At 29.3% G+C, this 16,136-nt stretch overlaps 2 protein-coding genes and 1 pseudogene across 2 annotated transcripts; all 3 read left to right on the top strand.

The window, feature by feature from the left end:
• The first annotated feature begins 328 nt into the window (after positions 1 to 328).
• Positions 329 to 5,088, top strand: LOC141538538 (neprilysin-like). Its single transcript, XM_074260077.1, has 16 exons — positions 329 to 443; positions 515 to 678; positions 1,150 to 1,311; positions 1,562 to 1,645; positions 1,724 to 1,923; positions 1,997 to 2,197; positions 2,263 to 2,349; positions 2,418 to 2,559; positions 2,639 to 2,756; positions 3,343 to 3,610; positions 3,696 to 3,802; positions 3,881 to 3,939; positions 3,998 to 4,117; positions 4,279 to 4,430; positions 4,504 to 4,674; positions 4,756 to 5,088. Exons 1-16 carry the CDS (start codon positions 424 to 426, stop codon positions 5,008 to 5,010), a joined length of 2,310 nt encoding a protein of 769 aa, XP_074116178.1. The 5' UTR covers positions 329 to 423; the 3' UTR covers positions 5,011 to 5,088.
• Positions 5,089 to 5,207: 119 nt separating this feature from the next.
• Positions 5,208 to 9,429, top strand: LOC141538537 (membrane metallo-endopeptidase-like 1). The gene is made up of 16 exons (XM_074260076.1): positions 5,208 to 5,357; positions 5,431 to 5,573; positions 5,642 to 5,887; positions 5,963 to 6,174; positions 6,242 to 6,442; positions 6,510 to 6,602; positions 6,761 to 6,902; positions 6,972 to 7,089; positions 7,206 to 7,296; positions 7,494 to 7,670; positions 7,924 to 8,033; positions 8,109 to 8,167; positions 8,242 to 8,293; positions 8,378 to 8,445; positions 8,549 to 8,880; positions 9,106 to 9,429. The coding sequence occupies exons 1-16, from the start codon at positions 5,338 to 5,340 to the stop codon at positions 9,355 to 9,357; spliced, it is 2,316 nt and encodes a 771-aa protein (XP_074116177.1). The 5' UTR covers positions 5,208 to 5,337; the 3' UTR covers positions 9,358 to 9,429.
• A 1,785-nt stretch (positions 9,430 to 11,214) lies between these two features.
• LOC141524096 (neprilysin-21-like) lies at positions 11,215 to 15,642 on the top strand (annotated as a pseudogene).
• The last annotated feature ends 494 nt before the right edge of the window (positions 15,643 to 16,136 follow it).

The following is a 16,136-nucleotide window of genomic DNA, read 5'->3' as shown; positions in this document are numbered from 1 at the left end:
CAAAGGACGATATTGATTTAAAATTACGATACTCCAATTTAAAACTGCATTTAAAAAATAAAAAAAAAAAAAGCTACTAGTCAGCTTTAATTCTGCTATAACATTATTAATTTGTCCTTTAACACACTTTATCTTAAAACGTTTTAAGTCGTCAAAAGTAAAAAGTTCAAAGTCAGAAATATCTTGAAAAGCCTAGAAATTTTACCCTTAACCCATTTTTCGAATTTAACCTTCTGTTAACAATTACTAGAGATGATTAAAATTATCTGCGGATGCGCTATTTAATCATAGGATGCAATTCACATCCTATTGTCGCGTTTAAATATTCAATGTCTCAATCATCAGGCTCACTTTCTAGTTTTCTTTGAAAACTTGAATAATAAATCTTTAATATTAAAAAAAAAAATAAAATAAAAAGAGAAAATGTATTCAAGGATAATTATGTAAGTATTTAGTACAAAGCATTGTTTATACTCCATTAGTTAATTAATTTGAGCATTGGCTTTCATTGCAGACTTTTCCTCGTGGCCTTTGCATTCGGGGAGGTAATAAGCTCATGGGAAGACAATGACGACCGCATAAAAGATCTCGGGTGGCTTTTTGATGGTGAAAATAATGAGGTAGACGACAAGGTAGGAGAACCTACTGTTTGTGATACTAACGACTGCAAAAGCCTGGGTTTGTATTTATTTACTACTTATTATTTATTATTAACAACTATTGTATGCCAAACAGTATGCATGCCTTGAGGAGCTCCTTTTGCTGCTCATTTTTTATGTTAGATAATCATCAAATTTCTTTTTTATTTTTTTTTACACATTATTTTTTTCTTTGAGTTTTTCAAAAATAGAACATACAAAAAAAATTGTAATTTTTCCCTTATTCTTTTTTCTGTAAACATTTAAAAAAAAAAATCTTTTAAATTGAGAATTGAAATTTTCACTGTCAAAATTTATAAAATTGCAGCATTAATATATTTTTTGAATAATAAAAATATTCAAATGAAATAATAACAAAAGTTAGGAGACATTTTCAAGACATTGATTTTTTTTATCTAAAAATGATTTAAAGTTTTTTTCATAAAATTTTTGTTACGTTAAAAAAATTTCACCTATTTGACTTTACACATAACAAATATTTTTTTTCCAGCCAGAGAATTTTTAAGCGCAATGAATGACTCCGTTAGTCCATGCGACAATTTTTATGAATTTGTGTGTGGCTCCTGGAAAATTAATAGCCCCATTCCAAAGTATACTCCTGTTTGGGGCAGACCTTTCTTATTTCAAGAAATAGTTTTTCGGCGTGTAAAAGGTACTTTTAATAAATTAAGTATTTATAATTTCCAAAAATTAAAAATTTTTTTAAAACTTGTTCTTACTTACGGTAAGATTCAAATTTTTAATAAATTCCCCCTCTCAGCAATCGTTGCTTAGCAATATAAGCAACGCCCCTTAGTAAACGTTGCTCGGCAACGCAGCCACGCCCCCTAGCAACAATTGTTCACAAATTTGACACCAACCTTTTATTTGGAGAAGATACATTTTTCTTTTTAATTTAATAGGAATTTTGGAAGAAAAACCAAAACCAGATGATATTTTGCCAGTAAGACAAGCCAAAAAATGGTATCGTGCTTGTATGAACGTAGGTAAGTTAAAAAATTTGATAGAAAATTCAAATTTTATTCAAACTTTGAATAAATAAAGGATTAAATTGAATTTTTCAGAGGCGCTTGAGAAAAGAGGACTAAAACCCTTGGAATCAATTCTGATGCAAGTTGGAGGGTGGCCGATGACCATTGACGCTGAAGAATGGGATGAAACCGATCACTCATGGCAGAGAATTGAGCAGCACTATTTCCAAATCACTGGCTCATATATCTTCTACAAAGTGAATCCCAGCTGGTACAAGAAATCGCTCGTTGAAGTAATTTTATTACGAATTAAAAATTAGTGATATTGAGTTTTTGATTGTCAATATTGAACTTTTTATGTTTCAGTTATCGAAAGGGCCGCTTCCATTGTTGGACAAGCTTCCGTTCCAGTTTGAAAACTACACCGGGGATGAGTACGAGAATTACAAGGATTTCATTTCATCAGTTATTAAACTATTTGTTGAGCACAACAGCGCTAATATTACAAGCAAAATGATCGATGAGGATGTTCGCAATTTGATTGAGTTTGAAAAAGCTTTGTACGAGGTAAATTCAATATTTACATCGACATTAAAATCTAAGAATTTATTAAATTGTGGATTTTTTTTAAGACTTCAAAAACTGATCACAGAGATCCGATGACAATTGAAGATTTTGAAAGTTGGTACGACAAAAATACTGAAGACAAGGGTAACAAAGTATGAACAATTTTTTCTTCGATCAATAGATTGTTTAATAATTTAATTCAAATTTTTTATTCACACAGGTTAATGTTAGAAAGTTGATAAAAGGAGTTTATGAAATGATTAACCATGATACAGAGAACATTACGACGGTAAAATCTGATAATATGAATTATTTTGTTAAATTAAACGAATTACTGAACAAAACTCCCAAGCGAACGATCGGTAATTCATCAAATCATTAATTTTTCATTTTTTTTTTTTTTTATTTTTAATTAACAATAACAGTGATGATATTTTTTAGTGAATTACATTCATTGGCATTTTGTTAGCAGTATGTTAGCGGCAACAACAGAAGGAATGCGAGATATTTTCTTCAAATTGATGAAAAATGAGTTCGGTGTTACAGCAAGGCAACCAAGGTTAACATTTTGATTCAGTAATTTATTTAAGATGGCGTTGTCAATATTGCAAGAATTCAATTTTAAGTCAGAAATCTCTTTTCATTTATTTCTCAAAGAAGAAGAGATAGAGATAATTTTTAAAAGTTTCTTCTTGTACTAAAAAAAAAATTAACTTGAATCAAGACGAAAAATACTTGAATCAAGTAAAATTTACTAAAGCCAAGAAAAATTTATTAGTTTAAGAATTTTTTTACTCAAATCAACAAAGTAAAGTTTTTCAAAATTATTTATTTGATTTAAATTAATTTTTTTTTGTATATTTTTACTATTGAAATCACATGCTCTGATTCTGTACTTTTAATTATAAAAAATATTAAATGTATTATTTCCCTTTATTACATAAATTTTTATTGAAATTTAAATAGCGTTTTTAGTGAAATAAAACAAAAACTGTGATTTCAGAAGTTTAAAAAATTCATCATCTTTTTATTGAGTTTCTGTATATTAATTAAATGTTTTAATATTAATATAATAATATAATTATATTATTAATTAAATGTTAAAAGATTTTTTGTTGCAAAAATAACCTATGGTTCTATTTTAGGTGGCTGGAGTGTATAAAAGAAGTGAAAATGGAAGTAGCAACTGGATATGCTTTTACTAAAAAATACTACTCTGAAAAAACCGATCAGCATGTAAGGACAATGGTGAGCAATATCAAGAGCGAAATGAAGTTGCAAATTGAAAAATCAAATTGGCTGGATGACGAGACTAAAAAAATAGCTATTGAGAAGTTAAAGTCGATGGAACTGTTTGTTGGAACGCCTGATTGGTACAAAAATTCTACATATGTATTGAACGCATACAAGGGGGTAATTTTTTTTCTTTTTCTTTGAGAAATTGATGATTTTTTTAAAATGTATTTGGATTTATTAGTGGAATTTTTGATGTGTTTAGCTTGTTATTGGTGTAAATCACTTCGACAATGTTCTAAGCTACACAAAATATGAAATCAGAGAAGATTTACGTGAGACATTGCGTGAACGTAGAAGTATTTCAGGACGGTAAAATAGACTTTTCTCTGTCAATTGTCGCTAATATTTAAAATTCATTCTTATTATCAAGTGTTTTAATTTTTTTAGAGAAATGATGGATGTATTAGAAGTCAATGCGGCGTATGATCCATACGGAAACGCAATGGGTAAATATAAAAATACTTTTTCAAAGAAAAGAAAAAAATAATAACAATAATTTTTCAGTTTTACCAGCTGCCGATTTTCAACCTCCATTTTTCACTGAAAAGCTTCCTCAAAACATAAACTATGGAATGTCCGGTGCAGTAATTGGTCATGAAATAGGACATGCTTATGATATCAATGGTATTTATATAAAAACAACATTGAAAAAAATTTCTGTTGAAAAAACATTTACGTGAATGTCTAAAATGTTAAAGAATAATAATTAAAAATTTTGACTTTGATATTTATCATTTTGTATTTCACTAAATTTAATTTTTGACCAAAAAATTAATTGAAAACAGGAATAACCATGGGTTTCGAGGAAAAAGAAATGGAAATATCCAAGCAAATAATGGAAATGTACTACAAGCGCGCTGAATGTTTCCTTGACCAGTTTAACAAGTACTACGGAGTTACCGAGCCCGTATATGAAGATACCACTCCATATTACGAAGTAATTCTTTTTTCTTTTCAACACAAAAAAATTCCCCCATAAATAAATTAAACATTTAAAATTTTTTTAAAAGGACGGAAGTCTTGGACGCAGAACACGGGGCGAAAACATGGCGGATACAACAGGACTCCACGCAGTTTTCGAAGCTTACAAGACAATGCTCAAGAAGAATGGTCCCGACAAGAAATTACCCGGATTTGAGAAGTACTCTGATGAACAAATGTTCTTCATTGCTTTTGGATCGGTTAGTTTTAATTAAATCTTATTAATATGATCTCCTATAATTAAATAAGAGCGTGTCAACTCAAAATAATGAAATTTTTAGTTGTGGTGCATGGATTCTACGAAGAAATACGAAGAAATGCGTAGATCATACGATGTGCACAGCCCTACTAACTTAAGAGTGATTGGCGCGGTTTCTAACACCAATGATTTTGCACGAGCCTTCAGTTGTCCCAAAGGGAGCCCTATGAACCCAGAAAACAAATGTAACATTTGGAAGAACATCAATGACAAGGTTAAAAGCCCGGAAAAGCGCAAACACAGGAAGAGGAAACATCCATGGGCTTTTGATTGGTGAACTAAATTGATCAAATTTTGACTGTATCGATATGAAATAATTATTCTAATAAAAGCATTCTATAAAAATGATAAATAATTGATTATTAGACTCGTTTTTGCTCTTGAAATAATTGTTTTAATCTATTAAAGTTATCAGGAAGCTAAGGTCTCAACCTTGCTTCATTAATAATGATAATTACATTATTTATTATGATAAAATTTCACGGAAGCAAGTTCCTCAGAGATAAAATTATCAAAAATTTCTCAATGCGCATCCGTTTTTTCTCTATTAAAACCGCCAAGAAGAACAATTTGAATTCAGTCTGACTAATTATTCCAGTCAGAAATGATCTTTAAATTAACTTTGTAAGTATTGCTTCTTTTTGTTAAATTTATTCCATTATTTAACAGTTTTTAATTAAGCAATAACATTTTTGAGGCTTCTGTCGCTGAGCGCAGCATTGTTCGACAATGCAGAGAGTCATAAAGATTCGGTATTGAATATTGGGTGGCTTTTCGACATGGAAGGCCGAGCCGAAAAAAAATCAAGCGTTTGTGAAACTGCCAATTGCAAACTAATTGGTTTGTTCTTTTGATTTTTTGATTTTGTGACAAGAAATTTTTGATAACTTTACTTTTGAATTGGACAGCTCAAGACTTTTTGGCGAGCATGAACAAATCTGTGGATCCTTGCGAAGATTTTTATGAATACGTCTGCGGACAATGGAAAAATGAGGACCTTATTCCACCGTGGGAGTCTACGTGGTCTGTCTTTCATAAGTACCAATTGTTAGTTTCTGAACGAATTAAAGGGATTTTGGAAACAAAGCCTGAATCAAATGATATTTTGCCAGTAAGACAGGCCAAAAAATGGTATCGTTCGTGCATGGACACTGGTTAGTAGTTAAATTGGAAATATAGTTTGGTTAATCTAAATGCGCGTTCTATATCTTAATAATGAAAATTTTCAGAGGCTCTTGAAAAAAGAGGCTTGAAACCAATCGAGTCAGTTTTGATCCAAGTAGGAGGCTGGCCCATGATCATCGACGCTGAAGAATGGGACGAAAATGACCATTCATGGCAACAAATTGAACATTATTATTTTGACGTTACTGGTTCTTATACCTTTCATAAAATCACCCCAGCTTCACCAGTTTCCGAAACTTCTGATGATGAATGGCCGGTAAAGTTTATTTTATTTTAATCTATAGTTTTCTTAAATAATTAATAGCCAATAGTTGATTTTTTAGTTTCCGTTCAAAAGAAAGCTCTCGAGATTTCTAATTGACACGCAGTACGCAGTGTACATTGAAGATTACCTTGAAGAGTATTCTGAATTCATCGAAAGAGTTGCTAAAGAGTTCACTAAGTTCAACAGCGCACACATTTCCAAGAAGACTATGGCCAAAGACATTAAAGAACTGATAGAGTTTGAAGTTGCTTTGTATAATGTATGGAAGAAATGTTTTTAACAAAAGAGAATAAAATAGATTTTAATAATTTTTTATTGTTTTTCAGCTGGAATTTGATGATGAAGAAAATACTGTTGAGGAGTTTTTGAATGAATATGATGAAGCTCTTGAAGAAATGGGTTGTGATGATTTGAAGAAAGTAAGGGGTTTTTTTTTTGTTTTTTAATTAATACATTTTTATAGCTTATCTAGTAATAATATCTACTAATAAAGAAATTAAAAATCATTTAATTAAGCACCATAATAAAATAAATTTTTTATCAATAAAAATTTTTATTTTAAATTTTATTTTGACAGATTAATTTTCAAGATATAATTAACAGAGTATTTGATATGATTAATCAAGAAGTAAGTGATAAGACAAGAATCGAGCTTGCAACGCCAAAGTATTACGCTGAATTGACGAAATTGCTCAATGAAACTCCGAAAAGAACAATAAGTAAATAATAACAATTTGTAATAATAATTATTGTTATTAAATTTGTTGTATTACTTTTCAAATTTTCAGTCAATTACATTCACTGGAACTTTGTGAGAGATATGCTCGAGTACACGACAGAAGAAATGAGAAGTTTGAAGAACCAATTAGAGGACACCGTTTATGAAGCCGTTGAGAAGAAGCCGCGGTAAATTTAATTAACGTTTGACAAATAAAATGAAATACTTGATTATTATTATTTTTATTATATTTCATTTTATTTTTATAGTTATAGTTATAATATCATAAAAACTGTTTGTTTAGATGGCTTCAGTGTACGGATGAGATGAAAATGGTCAGAGCGTCATCTTACGCGTTTGTCCAAAAGTTTTATACCAAGGAAATCGACAAAGAAGTAAGAGAATAATAAATAATAAATCACAACTTTAGAGTTTAATTATATTAGTTATTTTCAAGTAACTCTTGTGCTCTTGGAAGAAATAATTTATTATGTCAAGTGGAAATAAGAAGAAAGCGTCAAAAGCCTGAACAAAGGCTTTGTAGACGGTAGAAAAGATCTCTGAGATATTTAATTAATTTTCGGCTTTTCAGGTACGTGATATGACAGAAAATTCGCGAAAAGAGTTGGAGAATCTTATTGACAAAACGAGCTGGATGGATGAAGAAGCGAAGAAACTGTCGAAAGAAAAACTTAAGAAGATGAAAATATTCATCGGGTTTCCGGAATGGTACAAGAATAGAACTTATGTTATTAATTCTTACAAAGGGGTAAATGAATGATTTTGTAATTATTATTTTGTATGAAGTTATAGCGAAAAATCAAACTCCTTAAATTATCATAAGGATGGCGGAAAAAAGCCGAATATTTTTATTTTTCAAGTCTTTTATCAAAATTTGATAGAAAAAAATTTAAAGCTCGTTGATATTAATATTCAAAAGTATCTTGAAAGTATTTTAAGAATTTTACTTTGTAAGTTTTAAAAATCGAGCCGTAAAAAATTTTTTTAAAAATGTATTTTAGTTATTAATTGGATCAAATCTCTTCGACAACATACTAAGTTACAGAAAGTATGAAATGAAAAAAGCTTTGAACAATGCATTCGATCCTACTGAAGAATCTGCAGATCCCAAGTACGTAAAAACTATTGATTAATTAATTAAAATCATGAAAATAAATTATTTAAATAAAAATTTCCTCATTTTCAGTGAAGAAATCGACCCAACCATAGTCAACGCATTTTACACCCCGAATCAGAACTATATAGGTAAAAAAAAAAACCATACAATACAAAAAGAACCACTTAAAATTGATCGATAAAAACTTTTTAATAAAAAACAGAACTACCTGCGGCTAATTTCCAGCCTCCGTTGTTCACCTCTCAGATTCCACGGTAATAAAATAATCAAATAAAACTCAACCAAAGCAATTAATTTCATTTATAACTTTTCAAATTTATGTTTATGATCGATCACAGAAGCGTTAATTACGGGATGTCGGGTACTGGAATCGGCCACGAAATGGGTCACGGATTTGACGTCTACGGTTAGACAGAACTTAAAATTTTTCATAAATAATTGTTTAATTTTAATTGTCAATAAATTTATTGATAGAAATATCCCATATACGACGTAAACATTTATTGTAGGAATAAATTTTGGAGATAACGGCACCACGACCCAAATATCTTCCAAAATGTTGTCATTGTATTACAAGCGAGCAGAGTGCTTTCTCGATCAGTACAACAATTATATAGGAGTTTCCGAGCCTGGTTACGCGAGCTGGCTCAGATATTTGTTTAACTACCAAGGAAATAGTTTCGGCGCGAGAACTCAAGGCGAGAACATTGCGGATGTTACTGGAATCCAAGCTGTTCTTGAAGCATACCTCAAGACACTCGAGAAAGAGGGTCCAGATACAAAACTTCCGGGATTTGAAGAGTATAATGACAAACAAATGTTTTTCATTTCATTTGCCGCGGTACGTTCATTTAAAAGTAATTTTTTTGTCAAAAAATTTTGTGTTAAATATTTAACACTTTTTATGTGTAAATTTAATATTTATGGTGTTAAATTAAGACAAAAAAGTGTTAAATATTTAACAAAAAATTTTTTGACAAAAATTGATATTTTACGATTGTGATTTTTCATTTATTCTCAATCTAAAAATTTCATGATAATTAAATAATTATAAAATAATTTGCAGACTTGGTGCGAAGCTGCAACGGAAGAAGGGGCCGAACAAAATCTTCAGTCAGATGTCCACAGTCCAGGTCGCTTGAGAGTTATTGGATCGGTATCAAACACAGAAGCCTTCGCGAAAGAGTTTAACTGCCCAAAAGGCAGTCCTATGAACCCTGAAGACAAATGCACAATTTGGAAAAATGATTCTGGACAAAGTCTTGCCAGACATTCAAGATTCCGTAAACGGAAGCACATTTCCAAAATTAAAAACTGATAAAATTGATTTTGTCTGTATCAATAGTTAAAATATGTCATGAGTTATAATTATAATAAAACATTGACAGAATTGATTTATGAAATCTATCACCCACACCATCAATTTACTTAATCCTGTATAAAAGTTATTAAACAGTTAGCTTTGATGTTAATAATTAAGCTGCAAGCACAAATTGAATGAATAACAGATAACGGAGATAATGAGAAGTTGTTAATTTTGAATGCGATCTCATTGATTATGGTTGTAATTATAAATAGAAATAGGCAGGAGTTTATAGTATAGGTTAATAATTAACTGTGTGATGATAACAGTGTAATATGTAAATGACAACACGGATATCCGTCTGTTTGTGCTGGATAATGTAAATTGATAGACGTTGAATATCTCTTTAGATAAATATTAGCTATAAATACGCGCTGTTGTATAGTATACTAGAGGTTTTATAATTAAACACTCAGTGAAAATGGTTAATTTGAAGGTTCTCGTGCTTTCATTGATAATATCTGTGAATAAATTAACGGCTGAAGTTTGTTGGACAAATGAATGTCAAAGCGTAGGTCAGTTTATCAACAGTTGTTGGTATCATCATTATTTATTTTAGATATTTCAAAGATATTTTTTGCCAATAAATCTCTTTTGATTCTTCTTCAGTCTCAAAAACTCAAATAACACATTACAGATCTTGTTTTCTTCTATTAGCAAAAAATCCAACAAAATTTTTGACAAAAAAAAAGTATCAAAAATACTTTGAAAAAAAAAATTGTTCTAAAAGCGCGATAGAATTTTATGTCTATACTCTCAAAACCTATTTTTTTTTTTTAAGTGAAAGAAAGTAGTTTAATAATGATAATAATAATTAACATTTTATAATTTATTATTCCTACAGTTAAACATAGGAGATTGCTACGTGGACAATATACTCAGCCACCGTAAATTCGCATTGAAGGTTGGATTAACAAACATGTTAAACCCAGCAAGTACTTACGAGGGGTAATCAAATATCACATGCATTTGTTTTATAGCTGATAAAAAATGACAAATGTTGAATTAATGATAGATAACTTGTACAATGAAATATTTTAAATTCTAGATGGGATGTGGATCCAATTACTGTTAATGCACGGTACCAAAATAATATCATAAGTTCGTTTATTTAAATAATTATTATTTTATTAAATTACAACACGAATTGGCTATTATTATTTCAGCTAAATGGAAAAATAATTTACAGATGTTCCAGTCGCGAATCTGCAGCCCCCGCTTTTTACGTTCAATTTTCCAGAGTAATTAAAAATAATTAGTTTACCATATTTATCATTAATTAATTATTAATTATTATTTATATCACATTATTTTTAGGTCAGTTAATTACGGAATATCTGGAGGAATTATTGGTCACGAAATGAGCCATGGATTCGATAGCGAGGGTGAGTTGAAAATAATTATCATTTTATTACATTTCATAGTTTTTTTTTTTTTTTTTTTTTTTTTTTTTCCAGGATTTTTGTTTGATGAGAATCAATAGAAGAGAAAATTACTCAGTTTCATGAATCCTGAGAATAAATGCAATCTTTTTTTTTCGTAATTTTATATTAAATGAAGTAAAATTAATTAACTTTTTATTTATGAAAAAAAAAAAAAAAAACAAATGTTTTAATTTAAATAAAATTTTTATTAATAAGTATCAGTTTAAAGAAAATTTTTAATTAATTTTTATTTATATACATTAGGAAAATATTTTACATTAACAATAATTAATAATGATAACAATTCAGATAAGTTTCTGTCTGTCAGTTAATATAAATTGATAGACATTTAGAATTTTATCAAATAAAAAAAGGATATAATAAATTTAAATATCAGTTAAAATTACAAATTTTATACTGGGAAGTAAAGCAATTGTGATAATTATAATTACAAAATCCTCGAGTTGAAAAGATATTTTGTGGATGTATGGAAGATATAAAACCGATAGTACTAATGAGACTATTCTTCAATGAGTAGACAAGTGCATTCAGTGTTTAGTATTAGTGTTCAGTATTGACTCTGACAACTAGCTTCAGAAATGATCTACACAATAGGGTTTGAATTTAGTTATAAAATAAGATAAAGCAACATATTGATAAAAATCCATTGTTAATATTTTATTTTTTAGACTATTTTTATTAGCAACCAGCTCGATTGGATTTTCAAGAAAAATTCAATCACGAGAGCCCGATGATTTTATTTCAAATCCGATGGGATGGTTATTTGATATTGAAGCAGAAAATAATGGAGAAAATAAAAATGAGCTGAGGGAAACTGAGACCGTTTGCCTTACAAAAGAATGCCGGATAATTGGTATGTATTGCTTTATAACTTACTTTTGTTCTTACAATTTTTTTTTTAATAAATAATTTTTCAGCTGATGAGTTTTCGCGCAGTATGAACAAATCAGTTGATCCTTGTGACGATTTCTACAAATTTACTTGCCAAGGTTGGACTACAGCCGATGCTCCTTCGTACGCGCCACTTTGGGCGCGTTATATAATGTTCCAAGAAGTCGTTTACAAGCGACTGAAGAATATTTTGGAAAGAGACCAGCAGCCAGACGATATTTTGCCAGTAAAACAGGCAAAAAAATGGTTCAAGACTTGCATGGATTCAGGTTATTATTAATTTATCTCTGTACAATTCCCAAATACAAAATAATTTTCATTTAATAATTAATTAATTAATTAAATGCTTGTGCGCAGAGGGTCTGAATAGACGCGGCATAAAAACATTGGAATCGATACTGATGCGCGTGGGAGGCTGGCCAATTACACTAGACTCTGAAGAGTGGGACGAGGACGCTTATAATTGGGAAAAAATAGATAATTATTATTTCCAATTAACGTCCTCCCATATTTTTTACCAATTTAATATATTTCCATACGTCGGCGCTGTGGATGATGACATTGGGGTGAGCTTTATTGCATATCATTATTTTTTTCACCAATTTATAATGAATTATGCAATCATAAATCGATAATTATGATCTATGGAACTTTATTCAAATTTAATCATTATAATTAAAGATCTCACTAAAGAATTTGTCTATAAAGTCGTTGAAGTTTTTTTTAAAAACCATAAAGGCAAAAATTTTCATAGGGAAAAACTTGAACGAGATGTTGATTTAGTCGAATTTGAAAAGGAATTATTTATGGTAAGTATCAAGTCAATGCTAATAAACAATCTTAATTATTCATTTTTAGTAGATTTCATAAAAATCTAATTACTGCATTTGTCCTCATGATGGAATTTTTGAAAAGTGTTACACTTTCAATAATTTTTCCAAATAGCTTCTAAACGCGATTAGATCAAATTTCTAGGTTGACTTGTTTTTGTAGACCAAAAATAACTTATTTTTTTATTTATTTAATAAAATTTTTTTTTTGCAAATTTTTGATTGACATAAAAATCTATATTTTTGGTTCAGCTGCCAAATAATTTTATATAAATCATATACTTTTCAAACAGATTCTTGAAGATGAAATCGATGGAGATGGATTTCAGCGACAAAGAATGAGCAGATTTATTGATTTCTACGAGTCAGAAATAAAAAAGTCAAACCTTGAAGCCTTTAAGATTGATTTTAAAAAATCAACAACTGAATTACTAGCTATGGTCGGTGAAAAATACAATAGTACAATGAGAATAAGCGTCAAAGACGATGTTTTCTTTCCAAAGTTAGCTAAGCTGATGGAGAAGACACCAAAAAAAGTTATAAGTAAGTTAATTGGTTACTTTATTTAAATTGGTTTGATTGGCAAATATTTGACCAATTATTTAATAGTCAATTACATGCATTGGCATTTCGTGAGCAACATGCTTGAACACACAACCGAAGAAATGAGGAACTTGATTTTCGAGCTGATGGAAAAGGAGATTGGTGTTACTGAGCGAGCCCCAAGGTAGAAATTAGTCATCAAATTTAAGTAATTATGTGTAATTAATTTAATGAAAGAGTTTAATGAATTTCAAATATTTGGAAAGGTGGAGGGAGTGAGTTGAGTTGACCAAAATGCAGGAAGCGGTAGCATACGCTTTCATGAAAGAGTATTTTCCTCGAGAAACCAACACTAAGATCAGTAACAGCAATCAAATTGATTGATCGTTGCTTCTATTAATTATTGATGACTTAATCAGATGCAAGAGGTGATTAATAACGTACAAGGCAGTGTTGAGACATTGATTGATAATTCGAATTTTATGAACACCGAGGTAAAGAAGGCTTGGATAACCAAGCTCAGGAATATGAAGTTTTTAGTCGGGTTTCCTCAAAGCTTTCAGAACAATTCCGCCATCATTGCTTCTTTTCACGGGGTGATTATCAAATTATCAGAATCTAATTTACTGAACCTAACTAACTGATTTATTTATTGTTGTAGTTAATTATTGGTTCCGATTTAATAGACAATAATTTGAGTTATGATAGATACAAAGTAAGATTCAAGTTAAGGAATTTTATGACGACGGGTCCTATAGAGGGGTATGTTACAATGAGGATCTAATGGGTTAAAAAAAAATTAACTTAATACAAGAGAAGAATTCTTGAACGAAAAAAATCAATTTCAAAATTTGAAGACATGTTTGCTTAATGAAAGTACATGGTCGAAAAAAATTTTTCAAAAATGTTTAATAAGACGTTGTTGCTTATAAATTATAATCATATTTATATGAATGAAGTAATAATAGATTTTTTTTTTAAATAGTTGGTCGACGGAACCATTGGAAGTTGGAGCAAGTTATGGTGGAAATATTGTAGGTATGTTTTCGTAAATTAATTATTAAAATATTAAAATTTAGATTAGTTAATTTCCAAAAATTTCAAATATTCTGAATATTAAATAGCTCAGGAAATTCAAAATGGTCAAAAAGTTTGAAAAGGAACCATTTAAAAAAATATTACAGATAGTGAGAAGTTCAGAAAAAAAAAAAATTTGGATCTTTTCATCCCTTTAAATTAATTTTTTAGTTTTTTGACGATTTTTATTATTTTTTTGGGTCAGAAAACTTTTAAATCACAGAATTTTCAATAAAAAGTAAATGAATAATTAATAATATTAATTTCTTGCATTATTTTAGTTCAAAAAAATGTTAATACATATTTAGTAGTAATTAATAATTTGAAAATGAGGGGATTAACCAATCACAGCACTAAAGCTAATTATATTTGAAACTTTATAAGTATATTAAACATTATATTAATTAATAAACAATTTGTTTACAGTTGTACCTGCGGCGCTGTTTCAGCCTCCGCTTTTAACTCCAAATTTACCAGAGTACTCATTATTAAATGATAGTTATTACAAAATTACCAATGAATGAACTGCTTTTAATTAACTCCCTGATTATATTTGTAGATTCGTTAACTATGGCATACTTGGAACGACTATAGGACATGAAATTGGGCACGGATATGATGGGATGGGTAAGACCCTATTTTCATAAACTATGTAATTAAAATTATTATTTATGATTAATTTAATTTTCGTGGTTTTTAAGGAATATTCGACGATTAAGATGACGAACGAATTCCGATAACGGAAGAGGATGAGAATAATGTTATGGATAGCTTTAAATGTTTCTCTGAATTTTATGATAAATTAATGAATAAATCTGACTATTCAAAAGATGTAATTGCGAAAAATTTTATTAATTTAATTTATTGTAAATATTATATTAATAATAATTATAATTTATATTTGCAGGAACTCAGTTTCGGTAATCGTACTTTAGGAGAAAATTTGTCAGACGCAATGGGAATCCATGCAGTGTTCGATGCTTACAAAAAATTATTATCTACAACAGGTGGCGCTGATAAAAAATTACCAAAATTTTGAAGTGAATATTTTTATCTTAATTTAGTTGAAATTTTTATTGTTTGATGTATCAAGAAACTAACTTTTGAATATTTCAGATGTGGTGCGAGATAGCAAACGAGCAGTTTGCTGAGAAACAAAGAAAAAATGACGTTCATAGTCCAGGTCGCATAAGATTATTGGGTGCGTTAGAAAACAGCCCGGAATTCGCAAAAGCATTCAATTGCCCCAAGAGAAGCCCCATGAACCCGGATAAAAAGTGCAACATGTGGGAAGCTCAAGTAAAACTTAAAAGCCGTCGACAGTATGGAAAACATCATACTTGGGTTATAAATTGATTTTATTTTAGTCGATCCTCGTCATTTTTCAAATGCAATAATTCTTATACTCAGAAAAAATATTATAATAAATAAAAAATAAAATAATAGTAAAAAAATTTATTTTTTCAGTAAATTTTCACACTTTCAACATTCTTAATTAAGGTAGTTGTTAAAGTACAATATTTTCAAAAAATTGTTACATTAATATAGTTGAAGTCAGTGTTTAAAATTGAAAAAAAAAAAAACTATAAAACAACTCTCCACTTACATAGCAATGATTACTATTCTACACTGGCCTCATAACTATTCTTTTTTCTCCGTGATCGTTAATAACGAATTTTGATTTGAAGCATAGATAATTTTTATGAAAAAGGTAAAATCAGATTTTTGCAGATTTATAACGGAAAAAAAAAAAAAAAAAAAAAAAAAAAAAAAGTTTAAAAAGCGTTTTTCATAGGAAGTGAATCCATTTGTCTCTGAGTATAGCATAAACGAATTGTTAAAATATTAAGAGGAGTAGTAGATAAAAAAGGGATGTATTTCTCGGCGGATTAACGTGAGTTGAAAACTCACATGGGAATCATCATCTATATTGTATCGTAAAAAGCCC

This window comes from Cotesia typhae, unplaced genomic scaffold (assembly GCF_013202065.1).
Source record: "Cotesia typhae breed Kobodo isofemale line unplaced genomic scaffold, CoteBio_Ctyphae contig_22, whole genome shotgun sequence".
NCBI classification, from domain to species: domain Eukaryota; kingdom Metazoa; phylum Arthropoda; class Insecta; order Hymenoptera; family Braconidae; genus Cotesia; species Cotesia typhae.
Note: the sequence above shows the minus strand (reverse complement) of the source record. Positions and strands in the feature narration are given on the sequence as shown.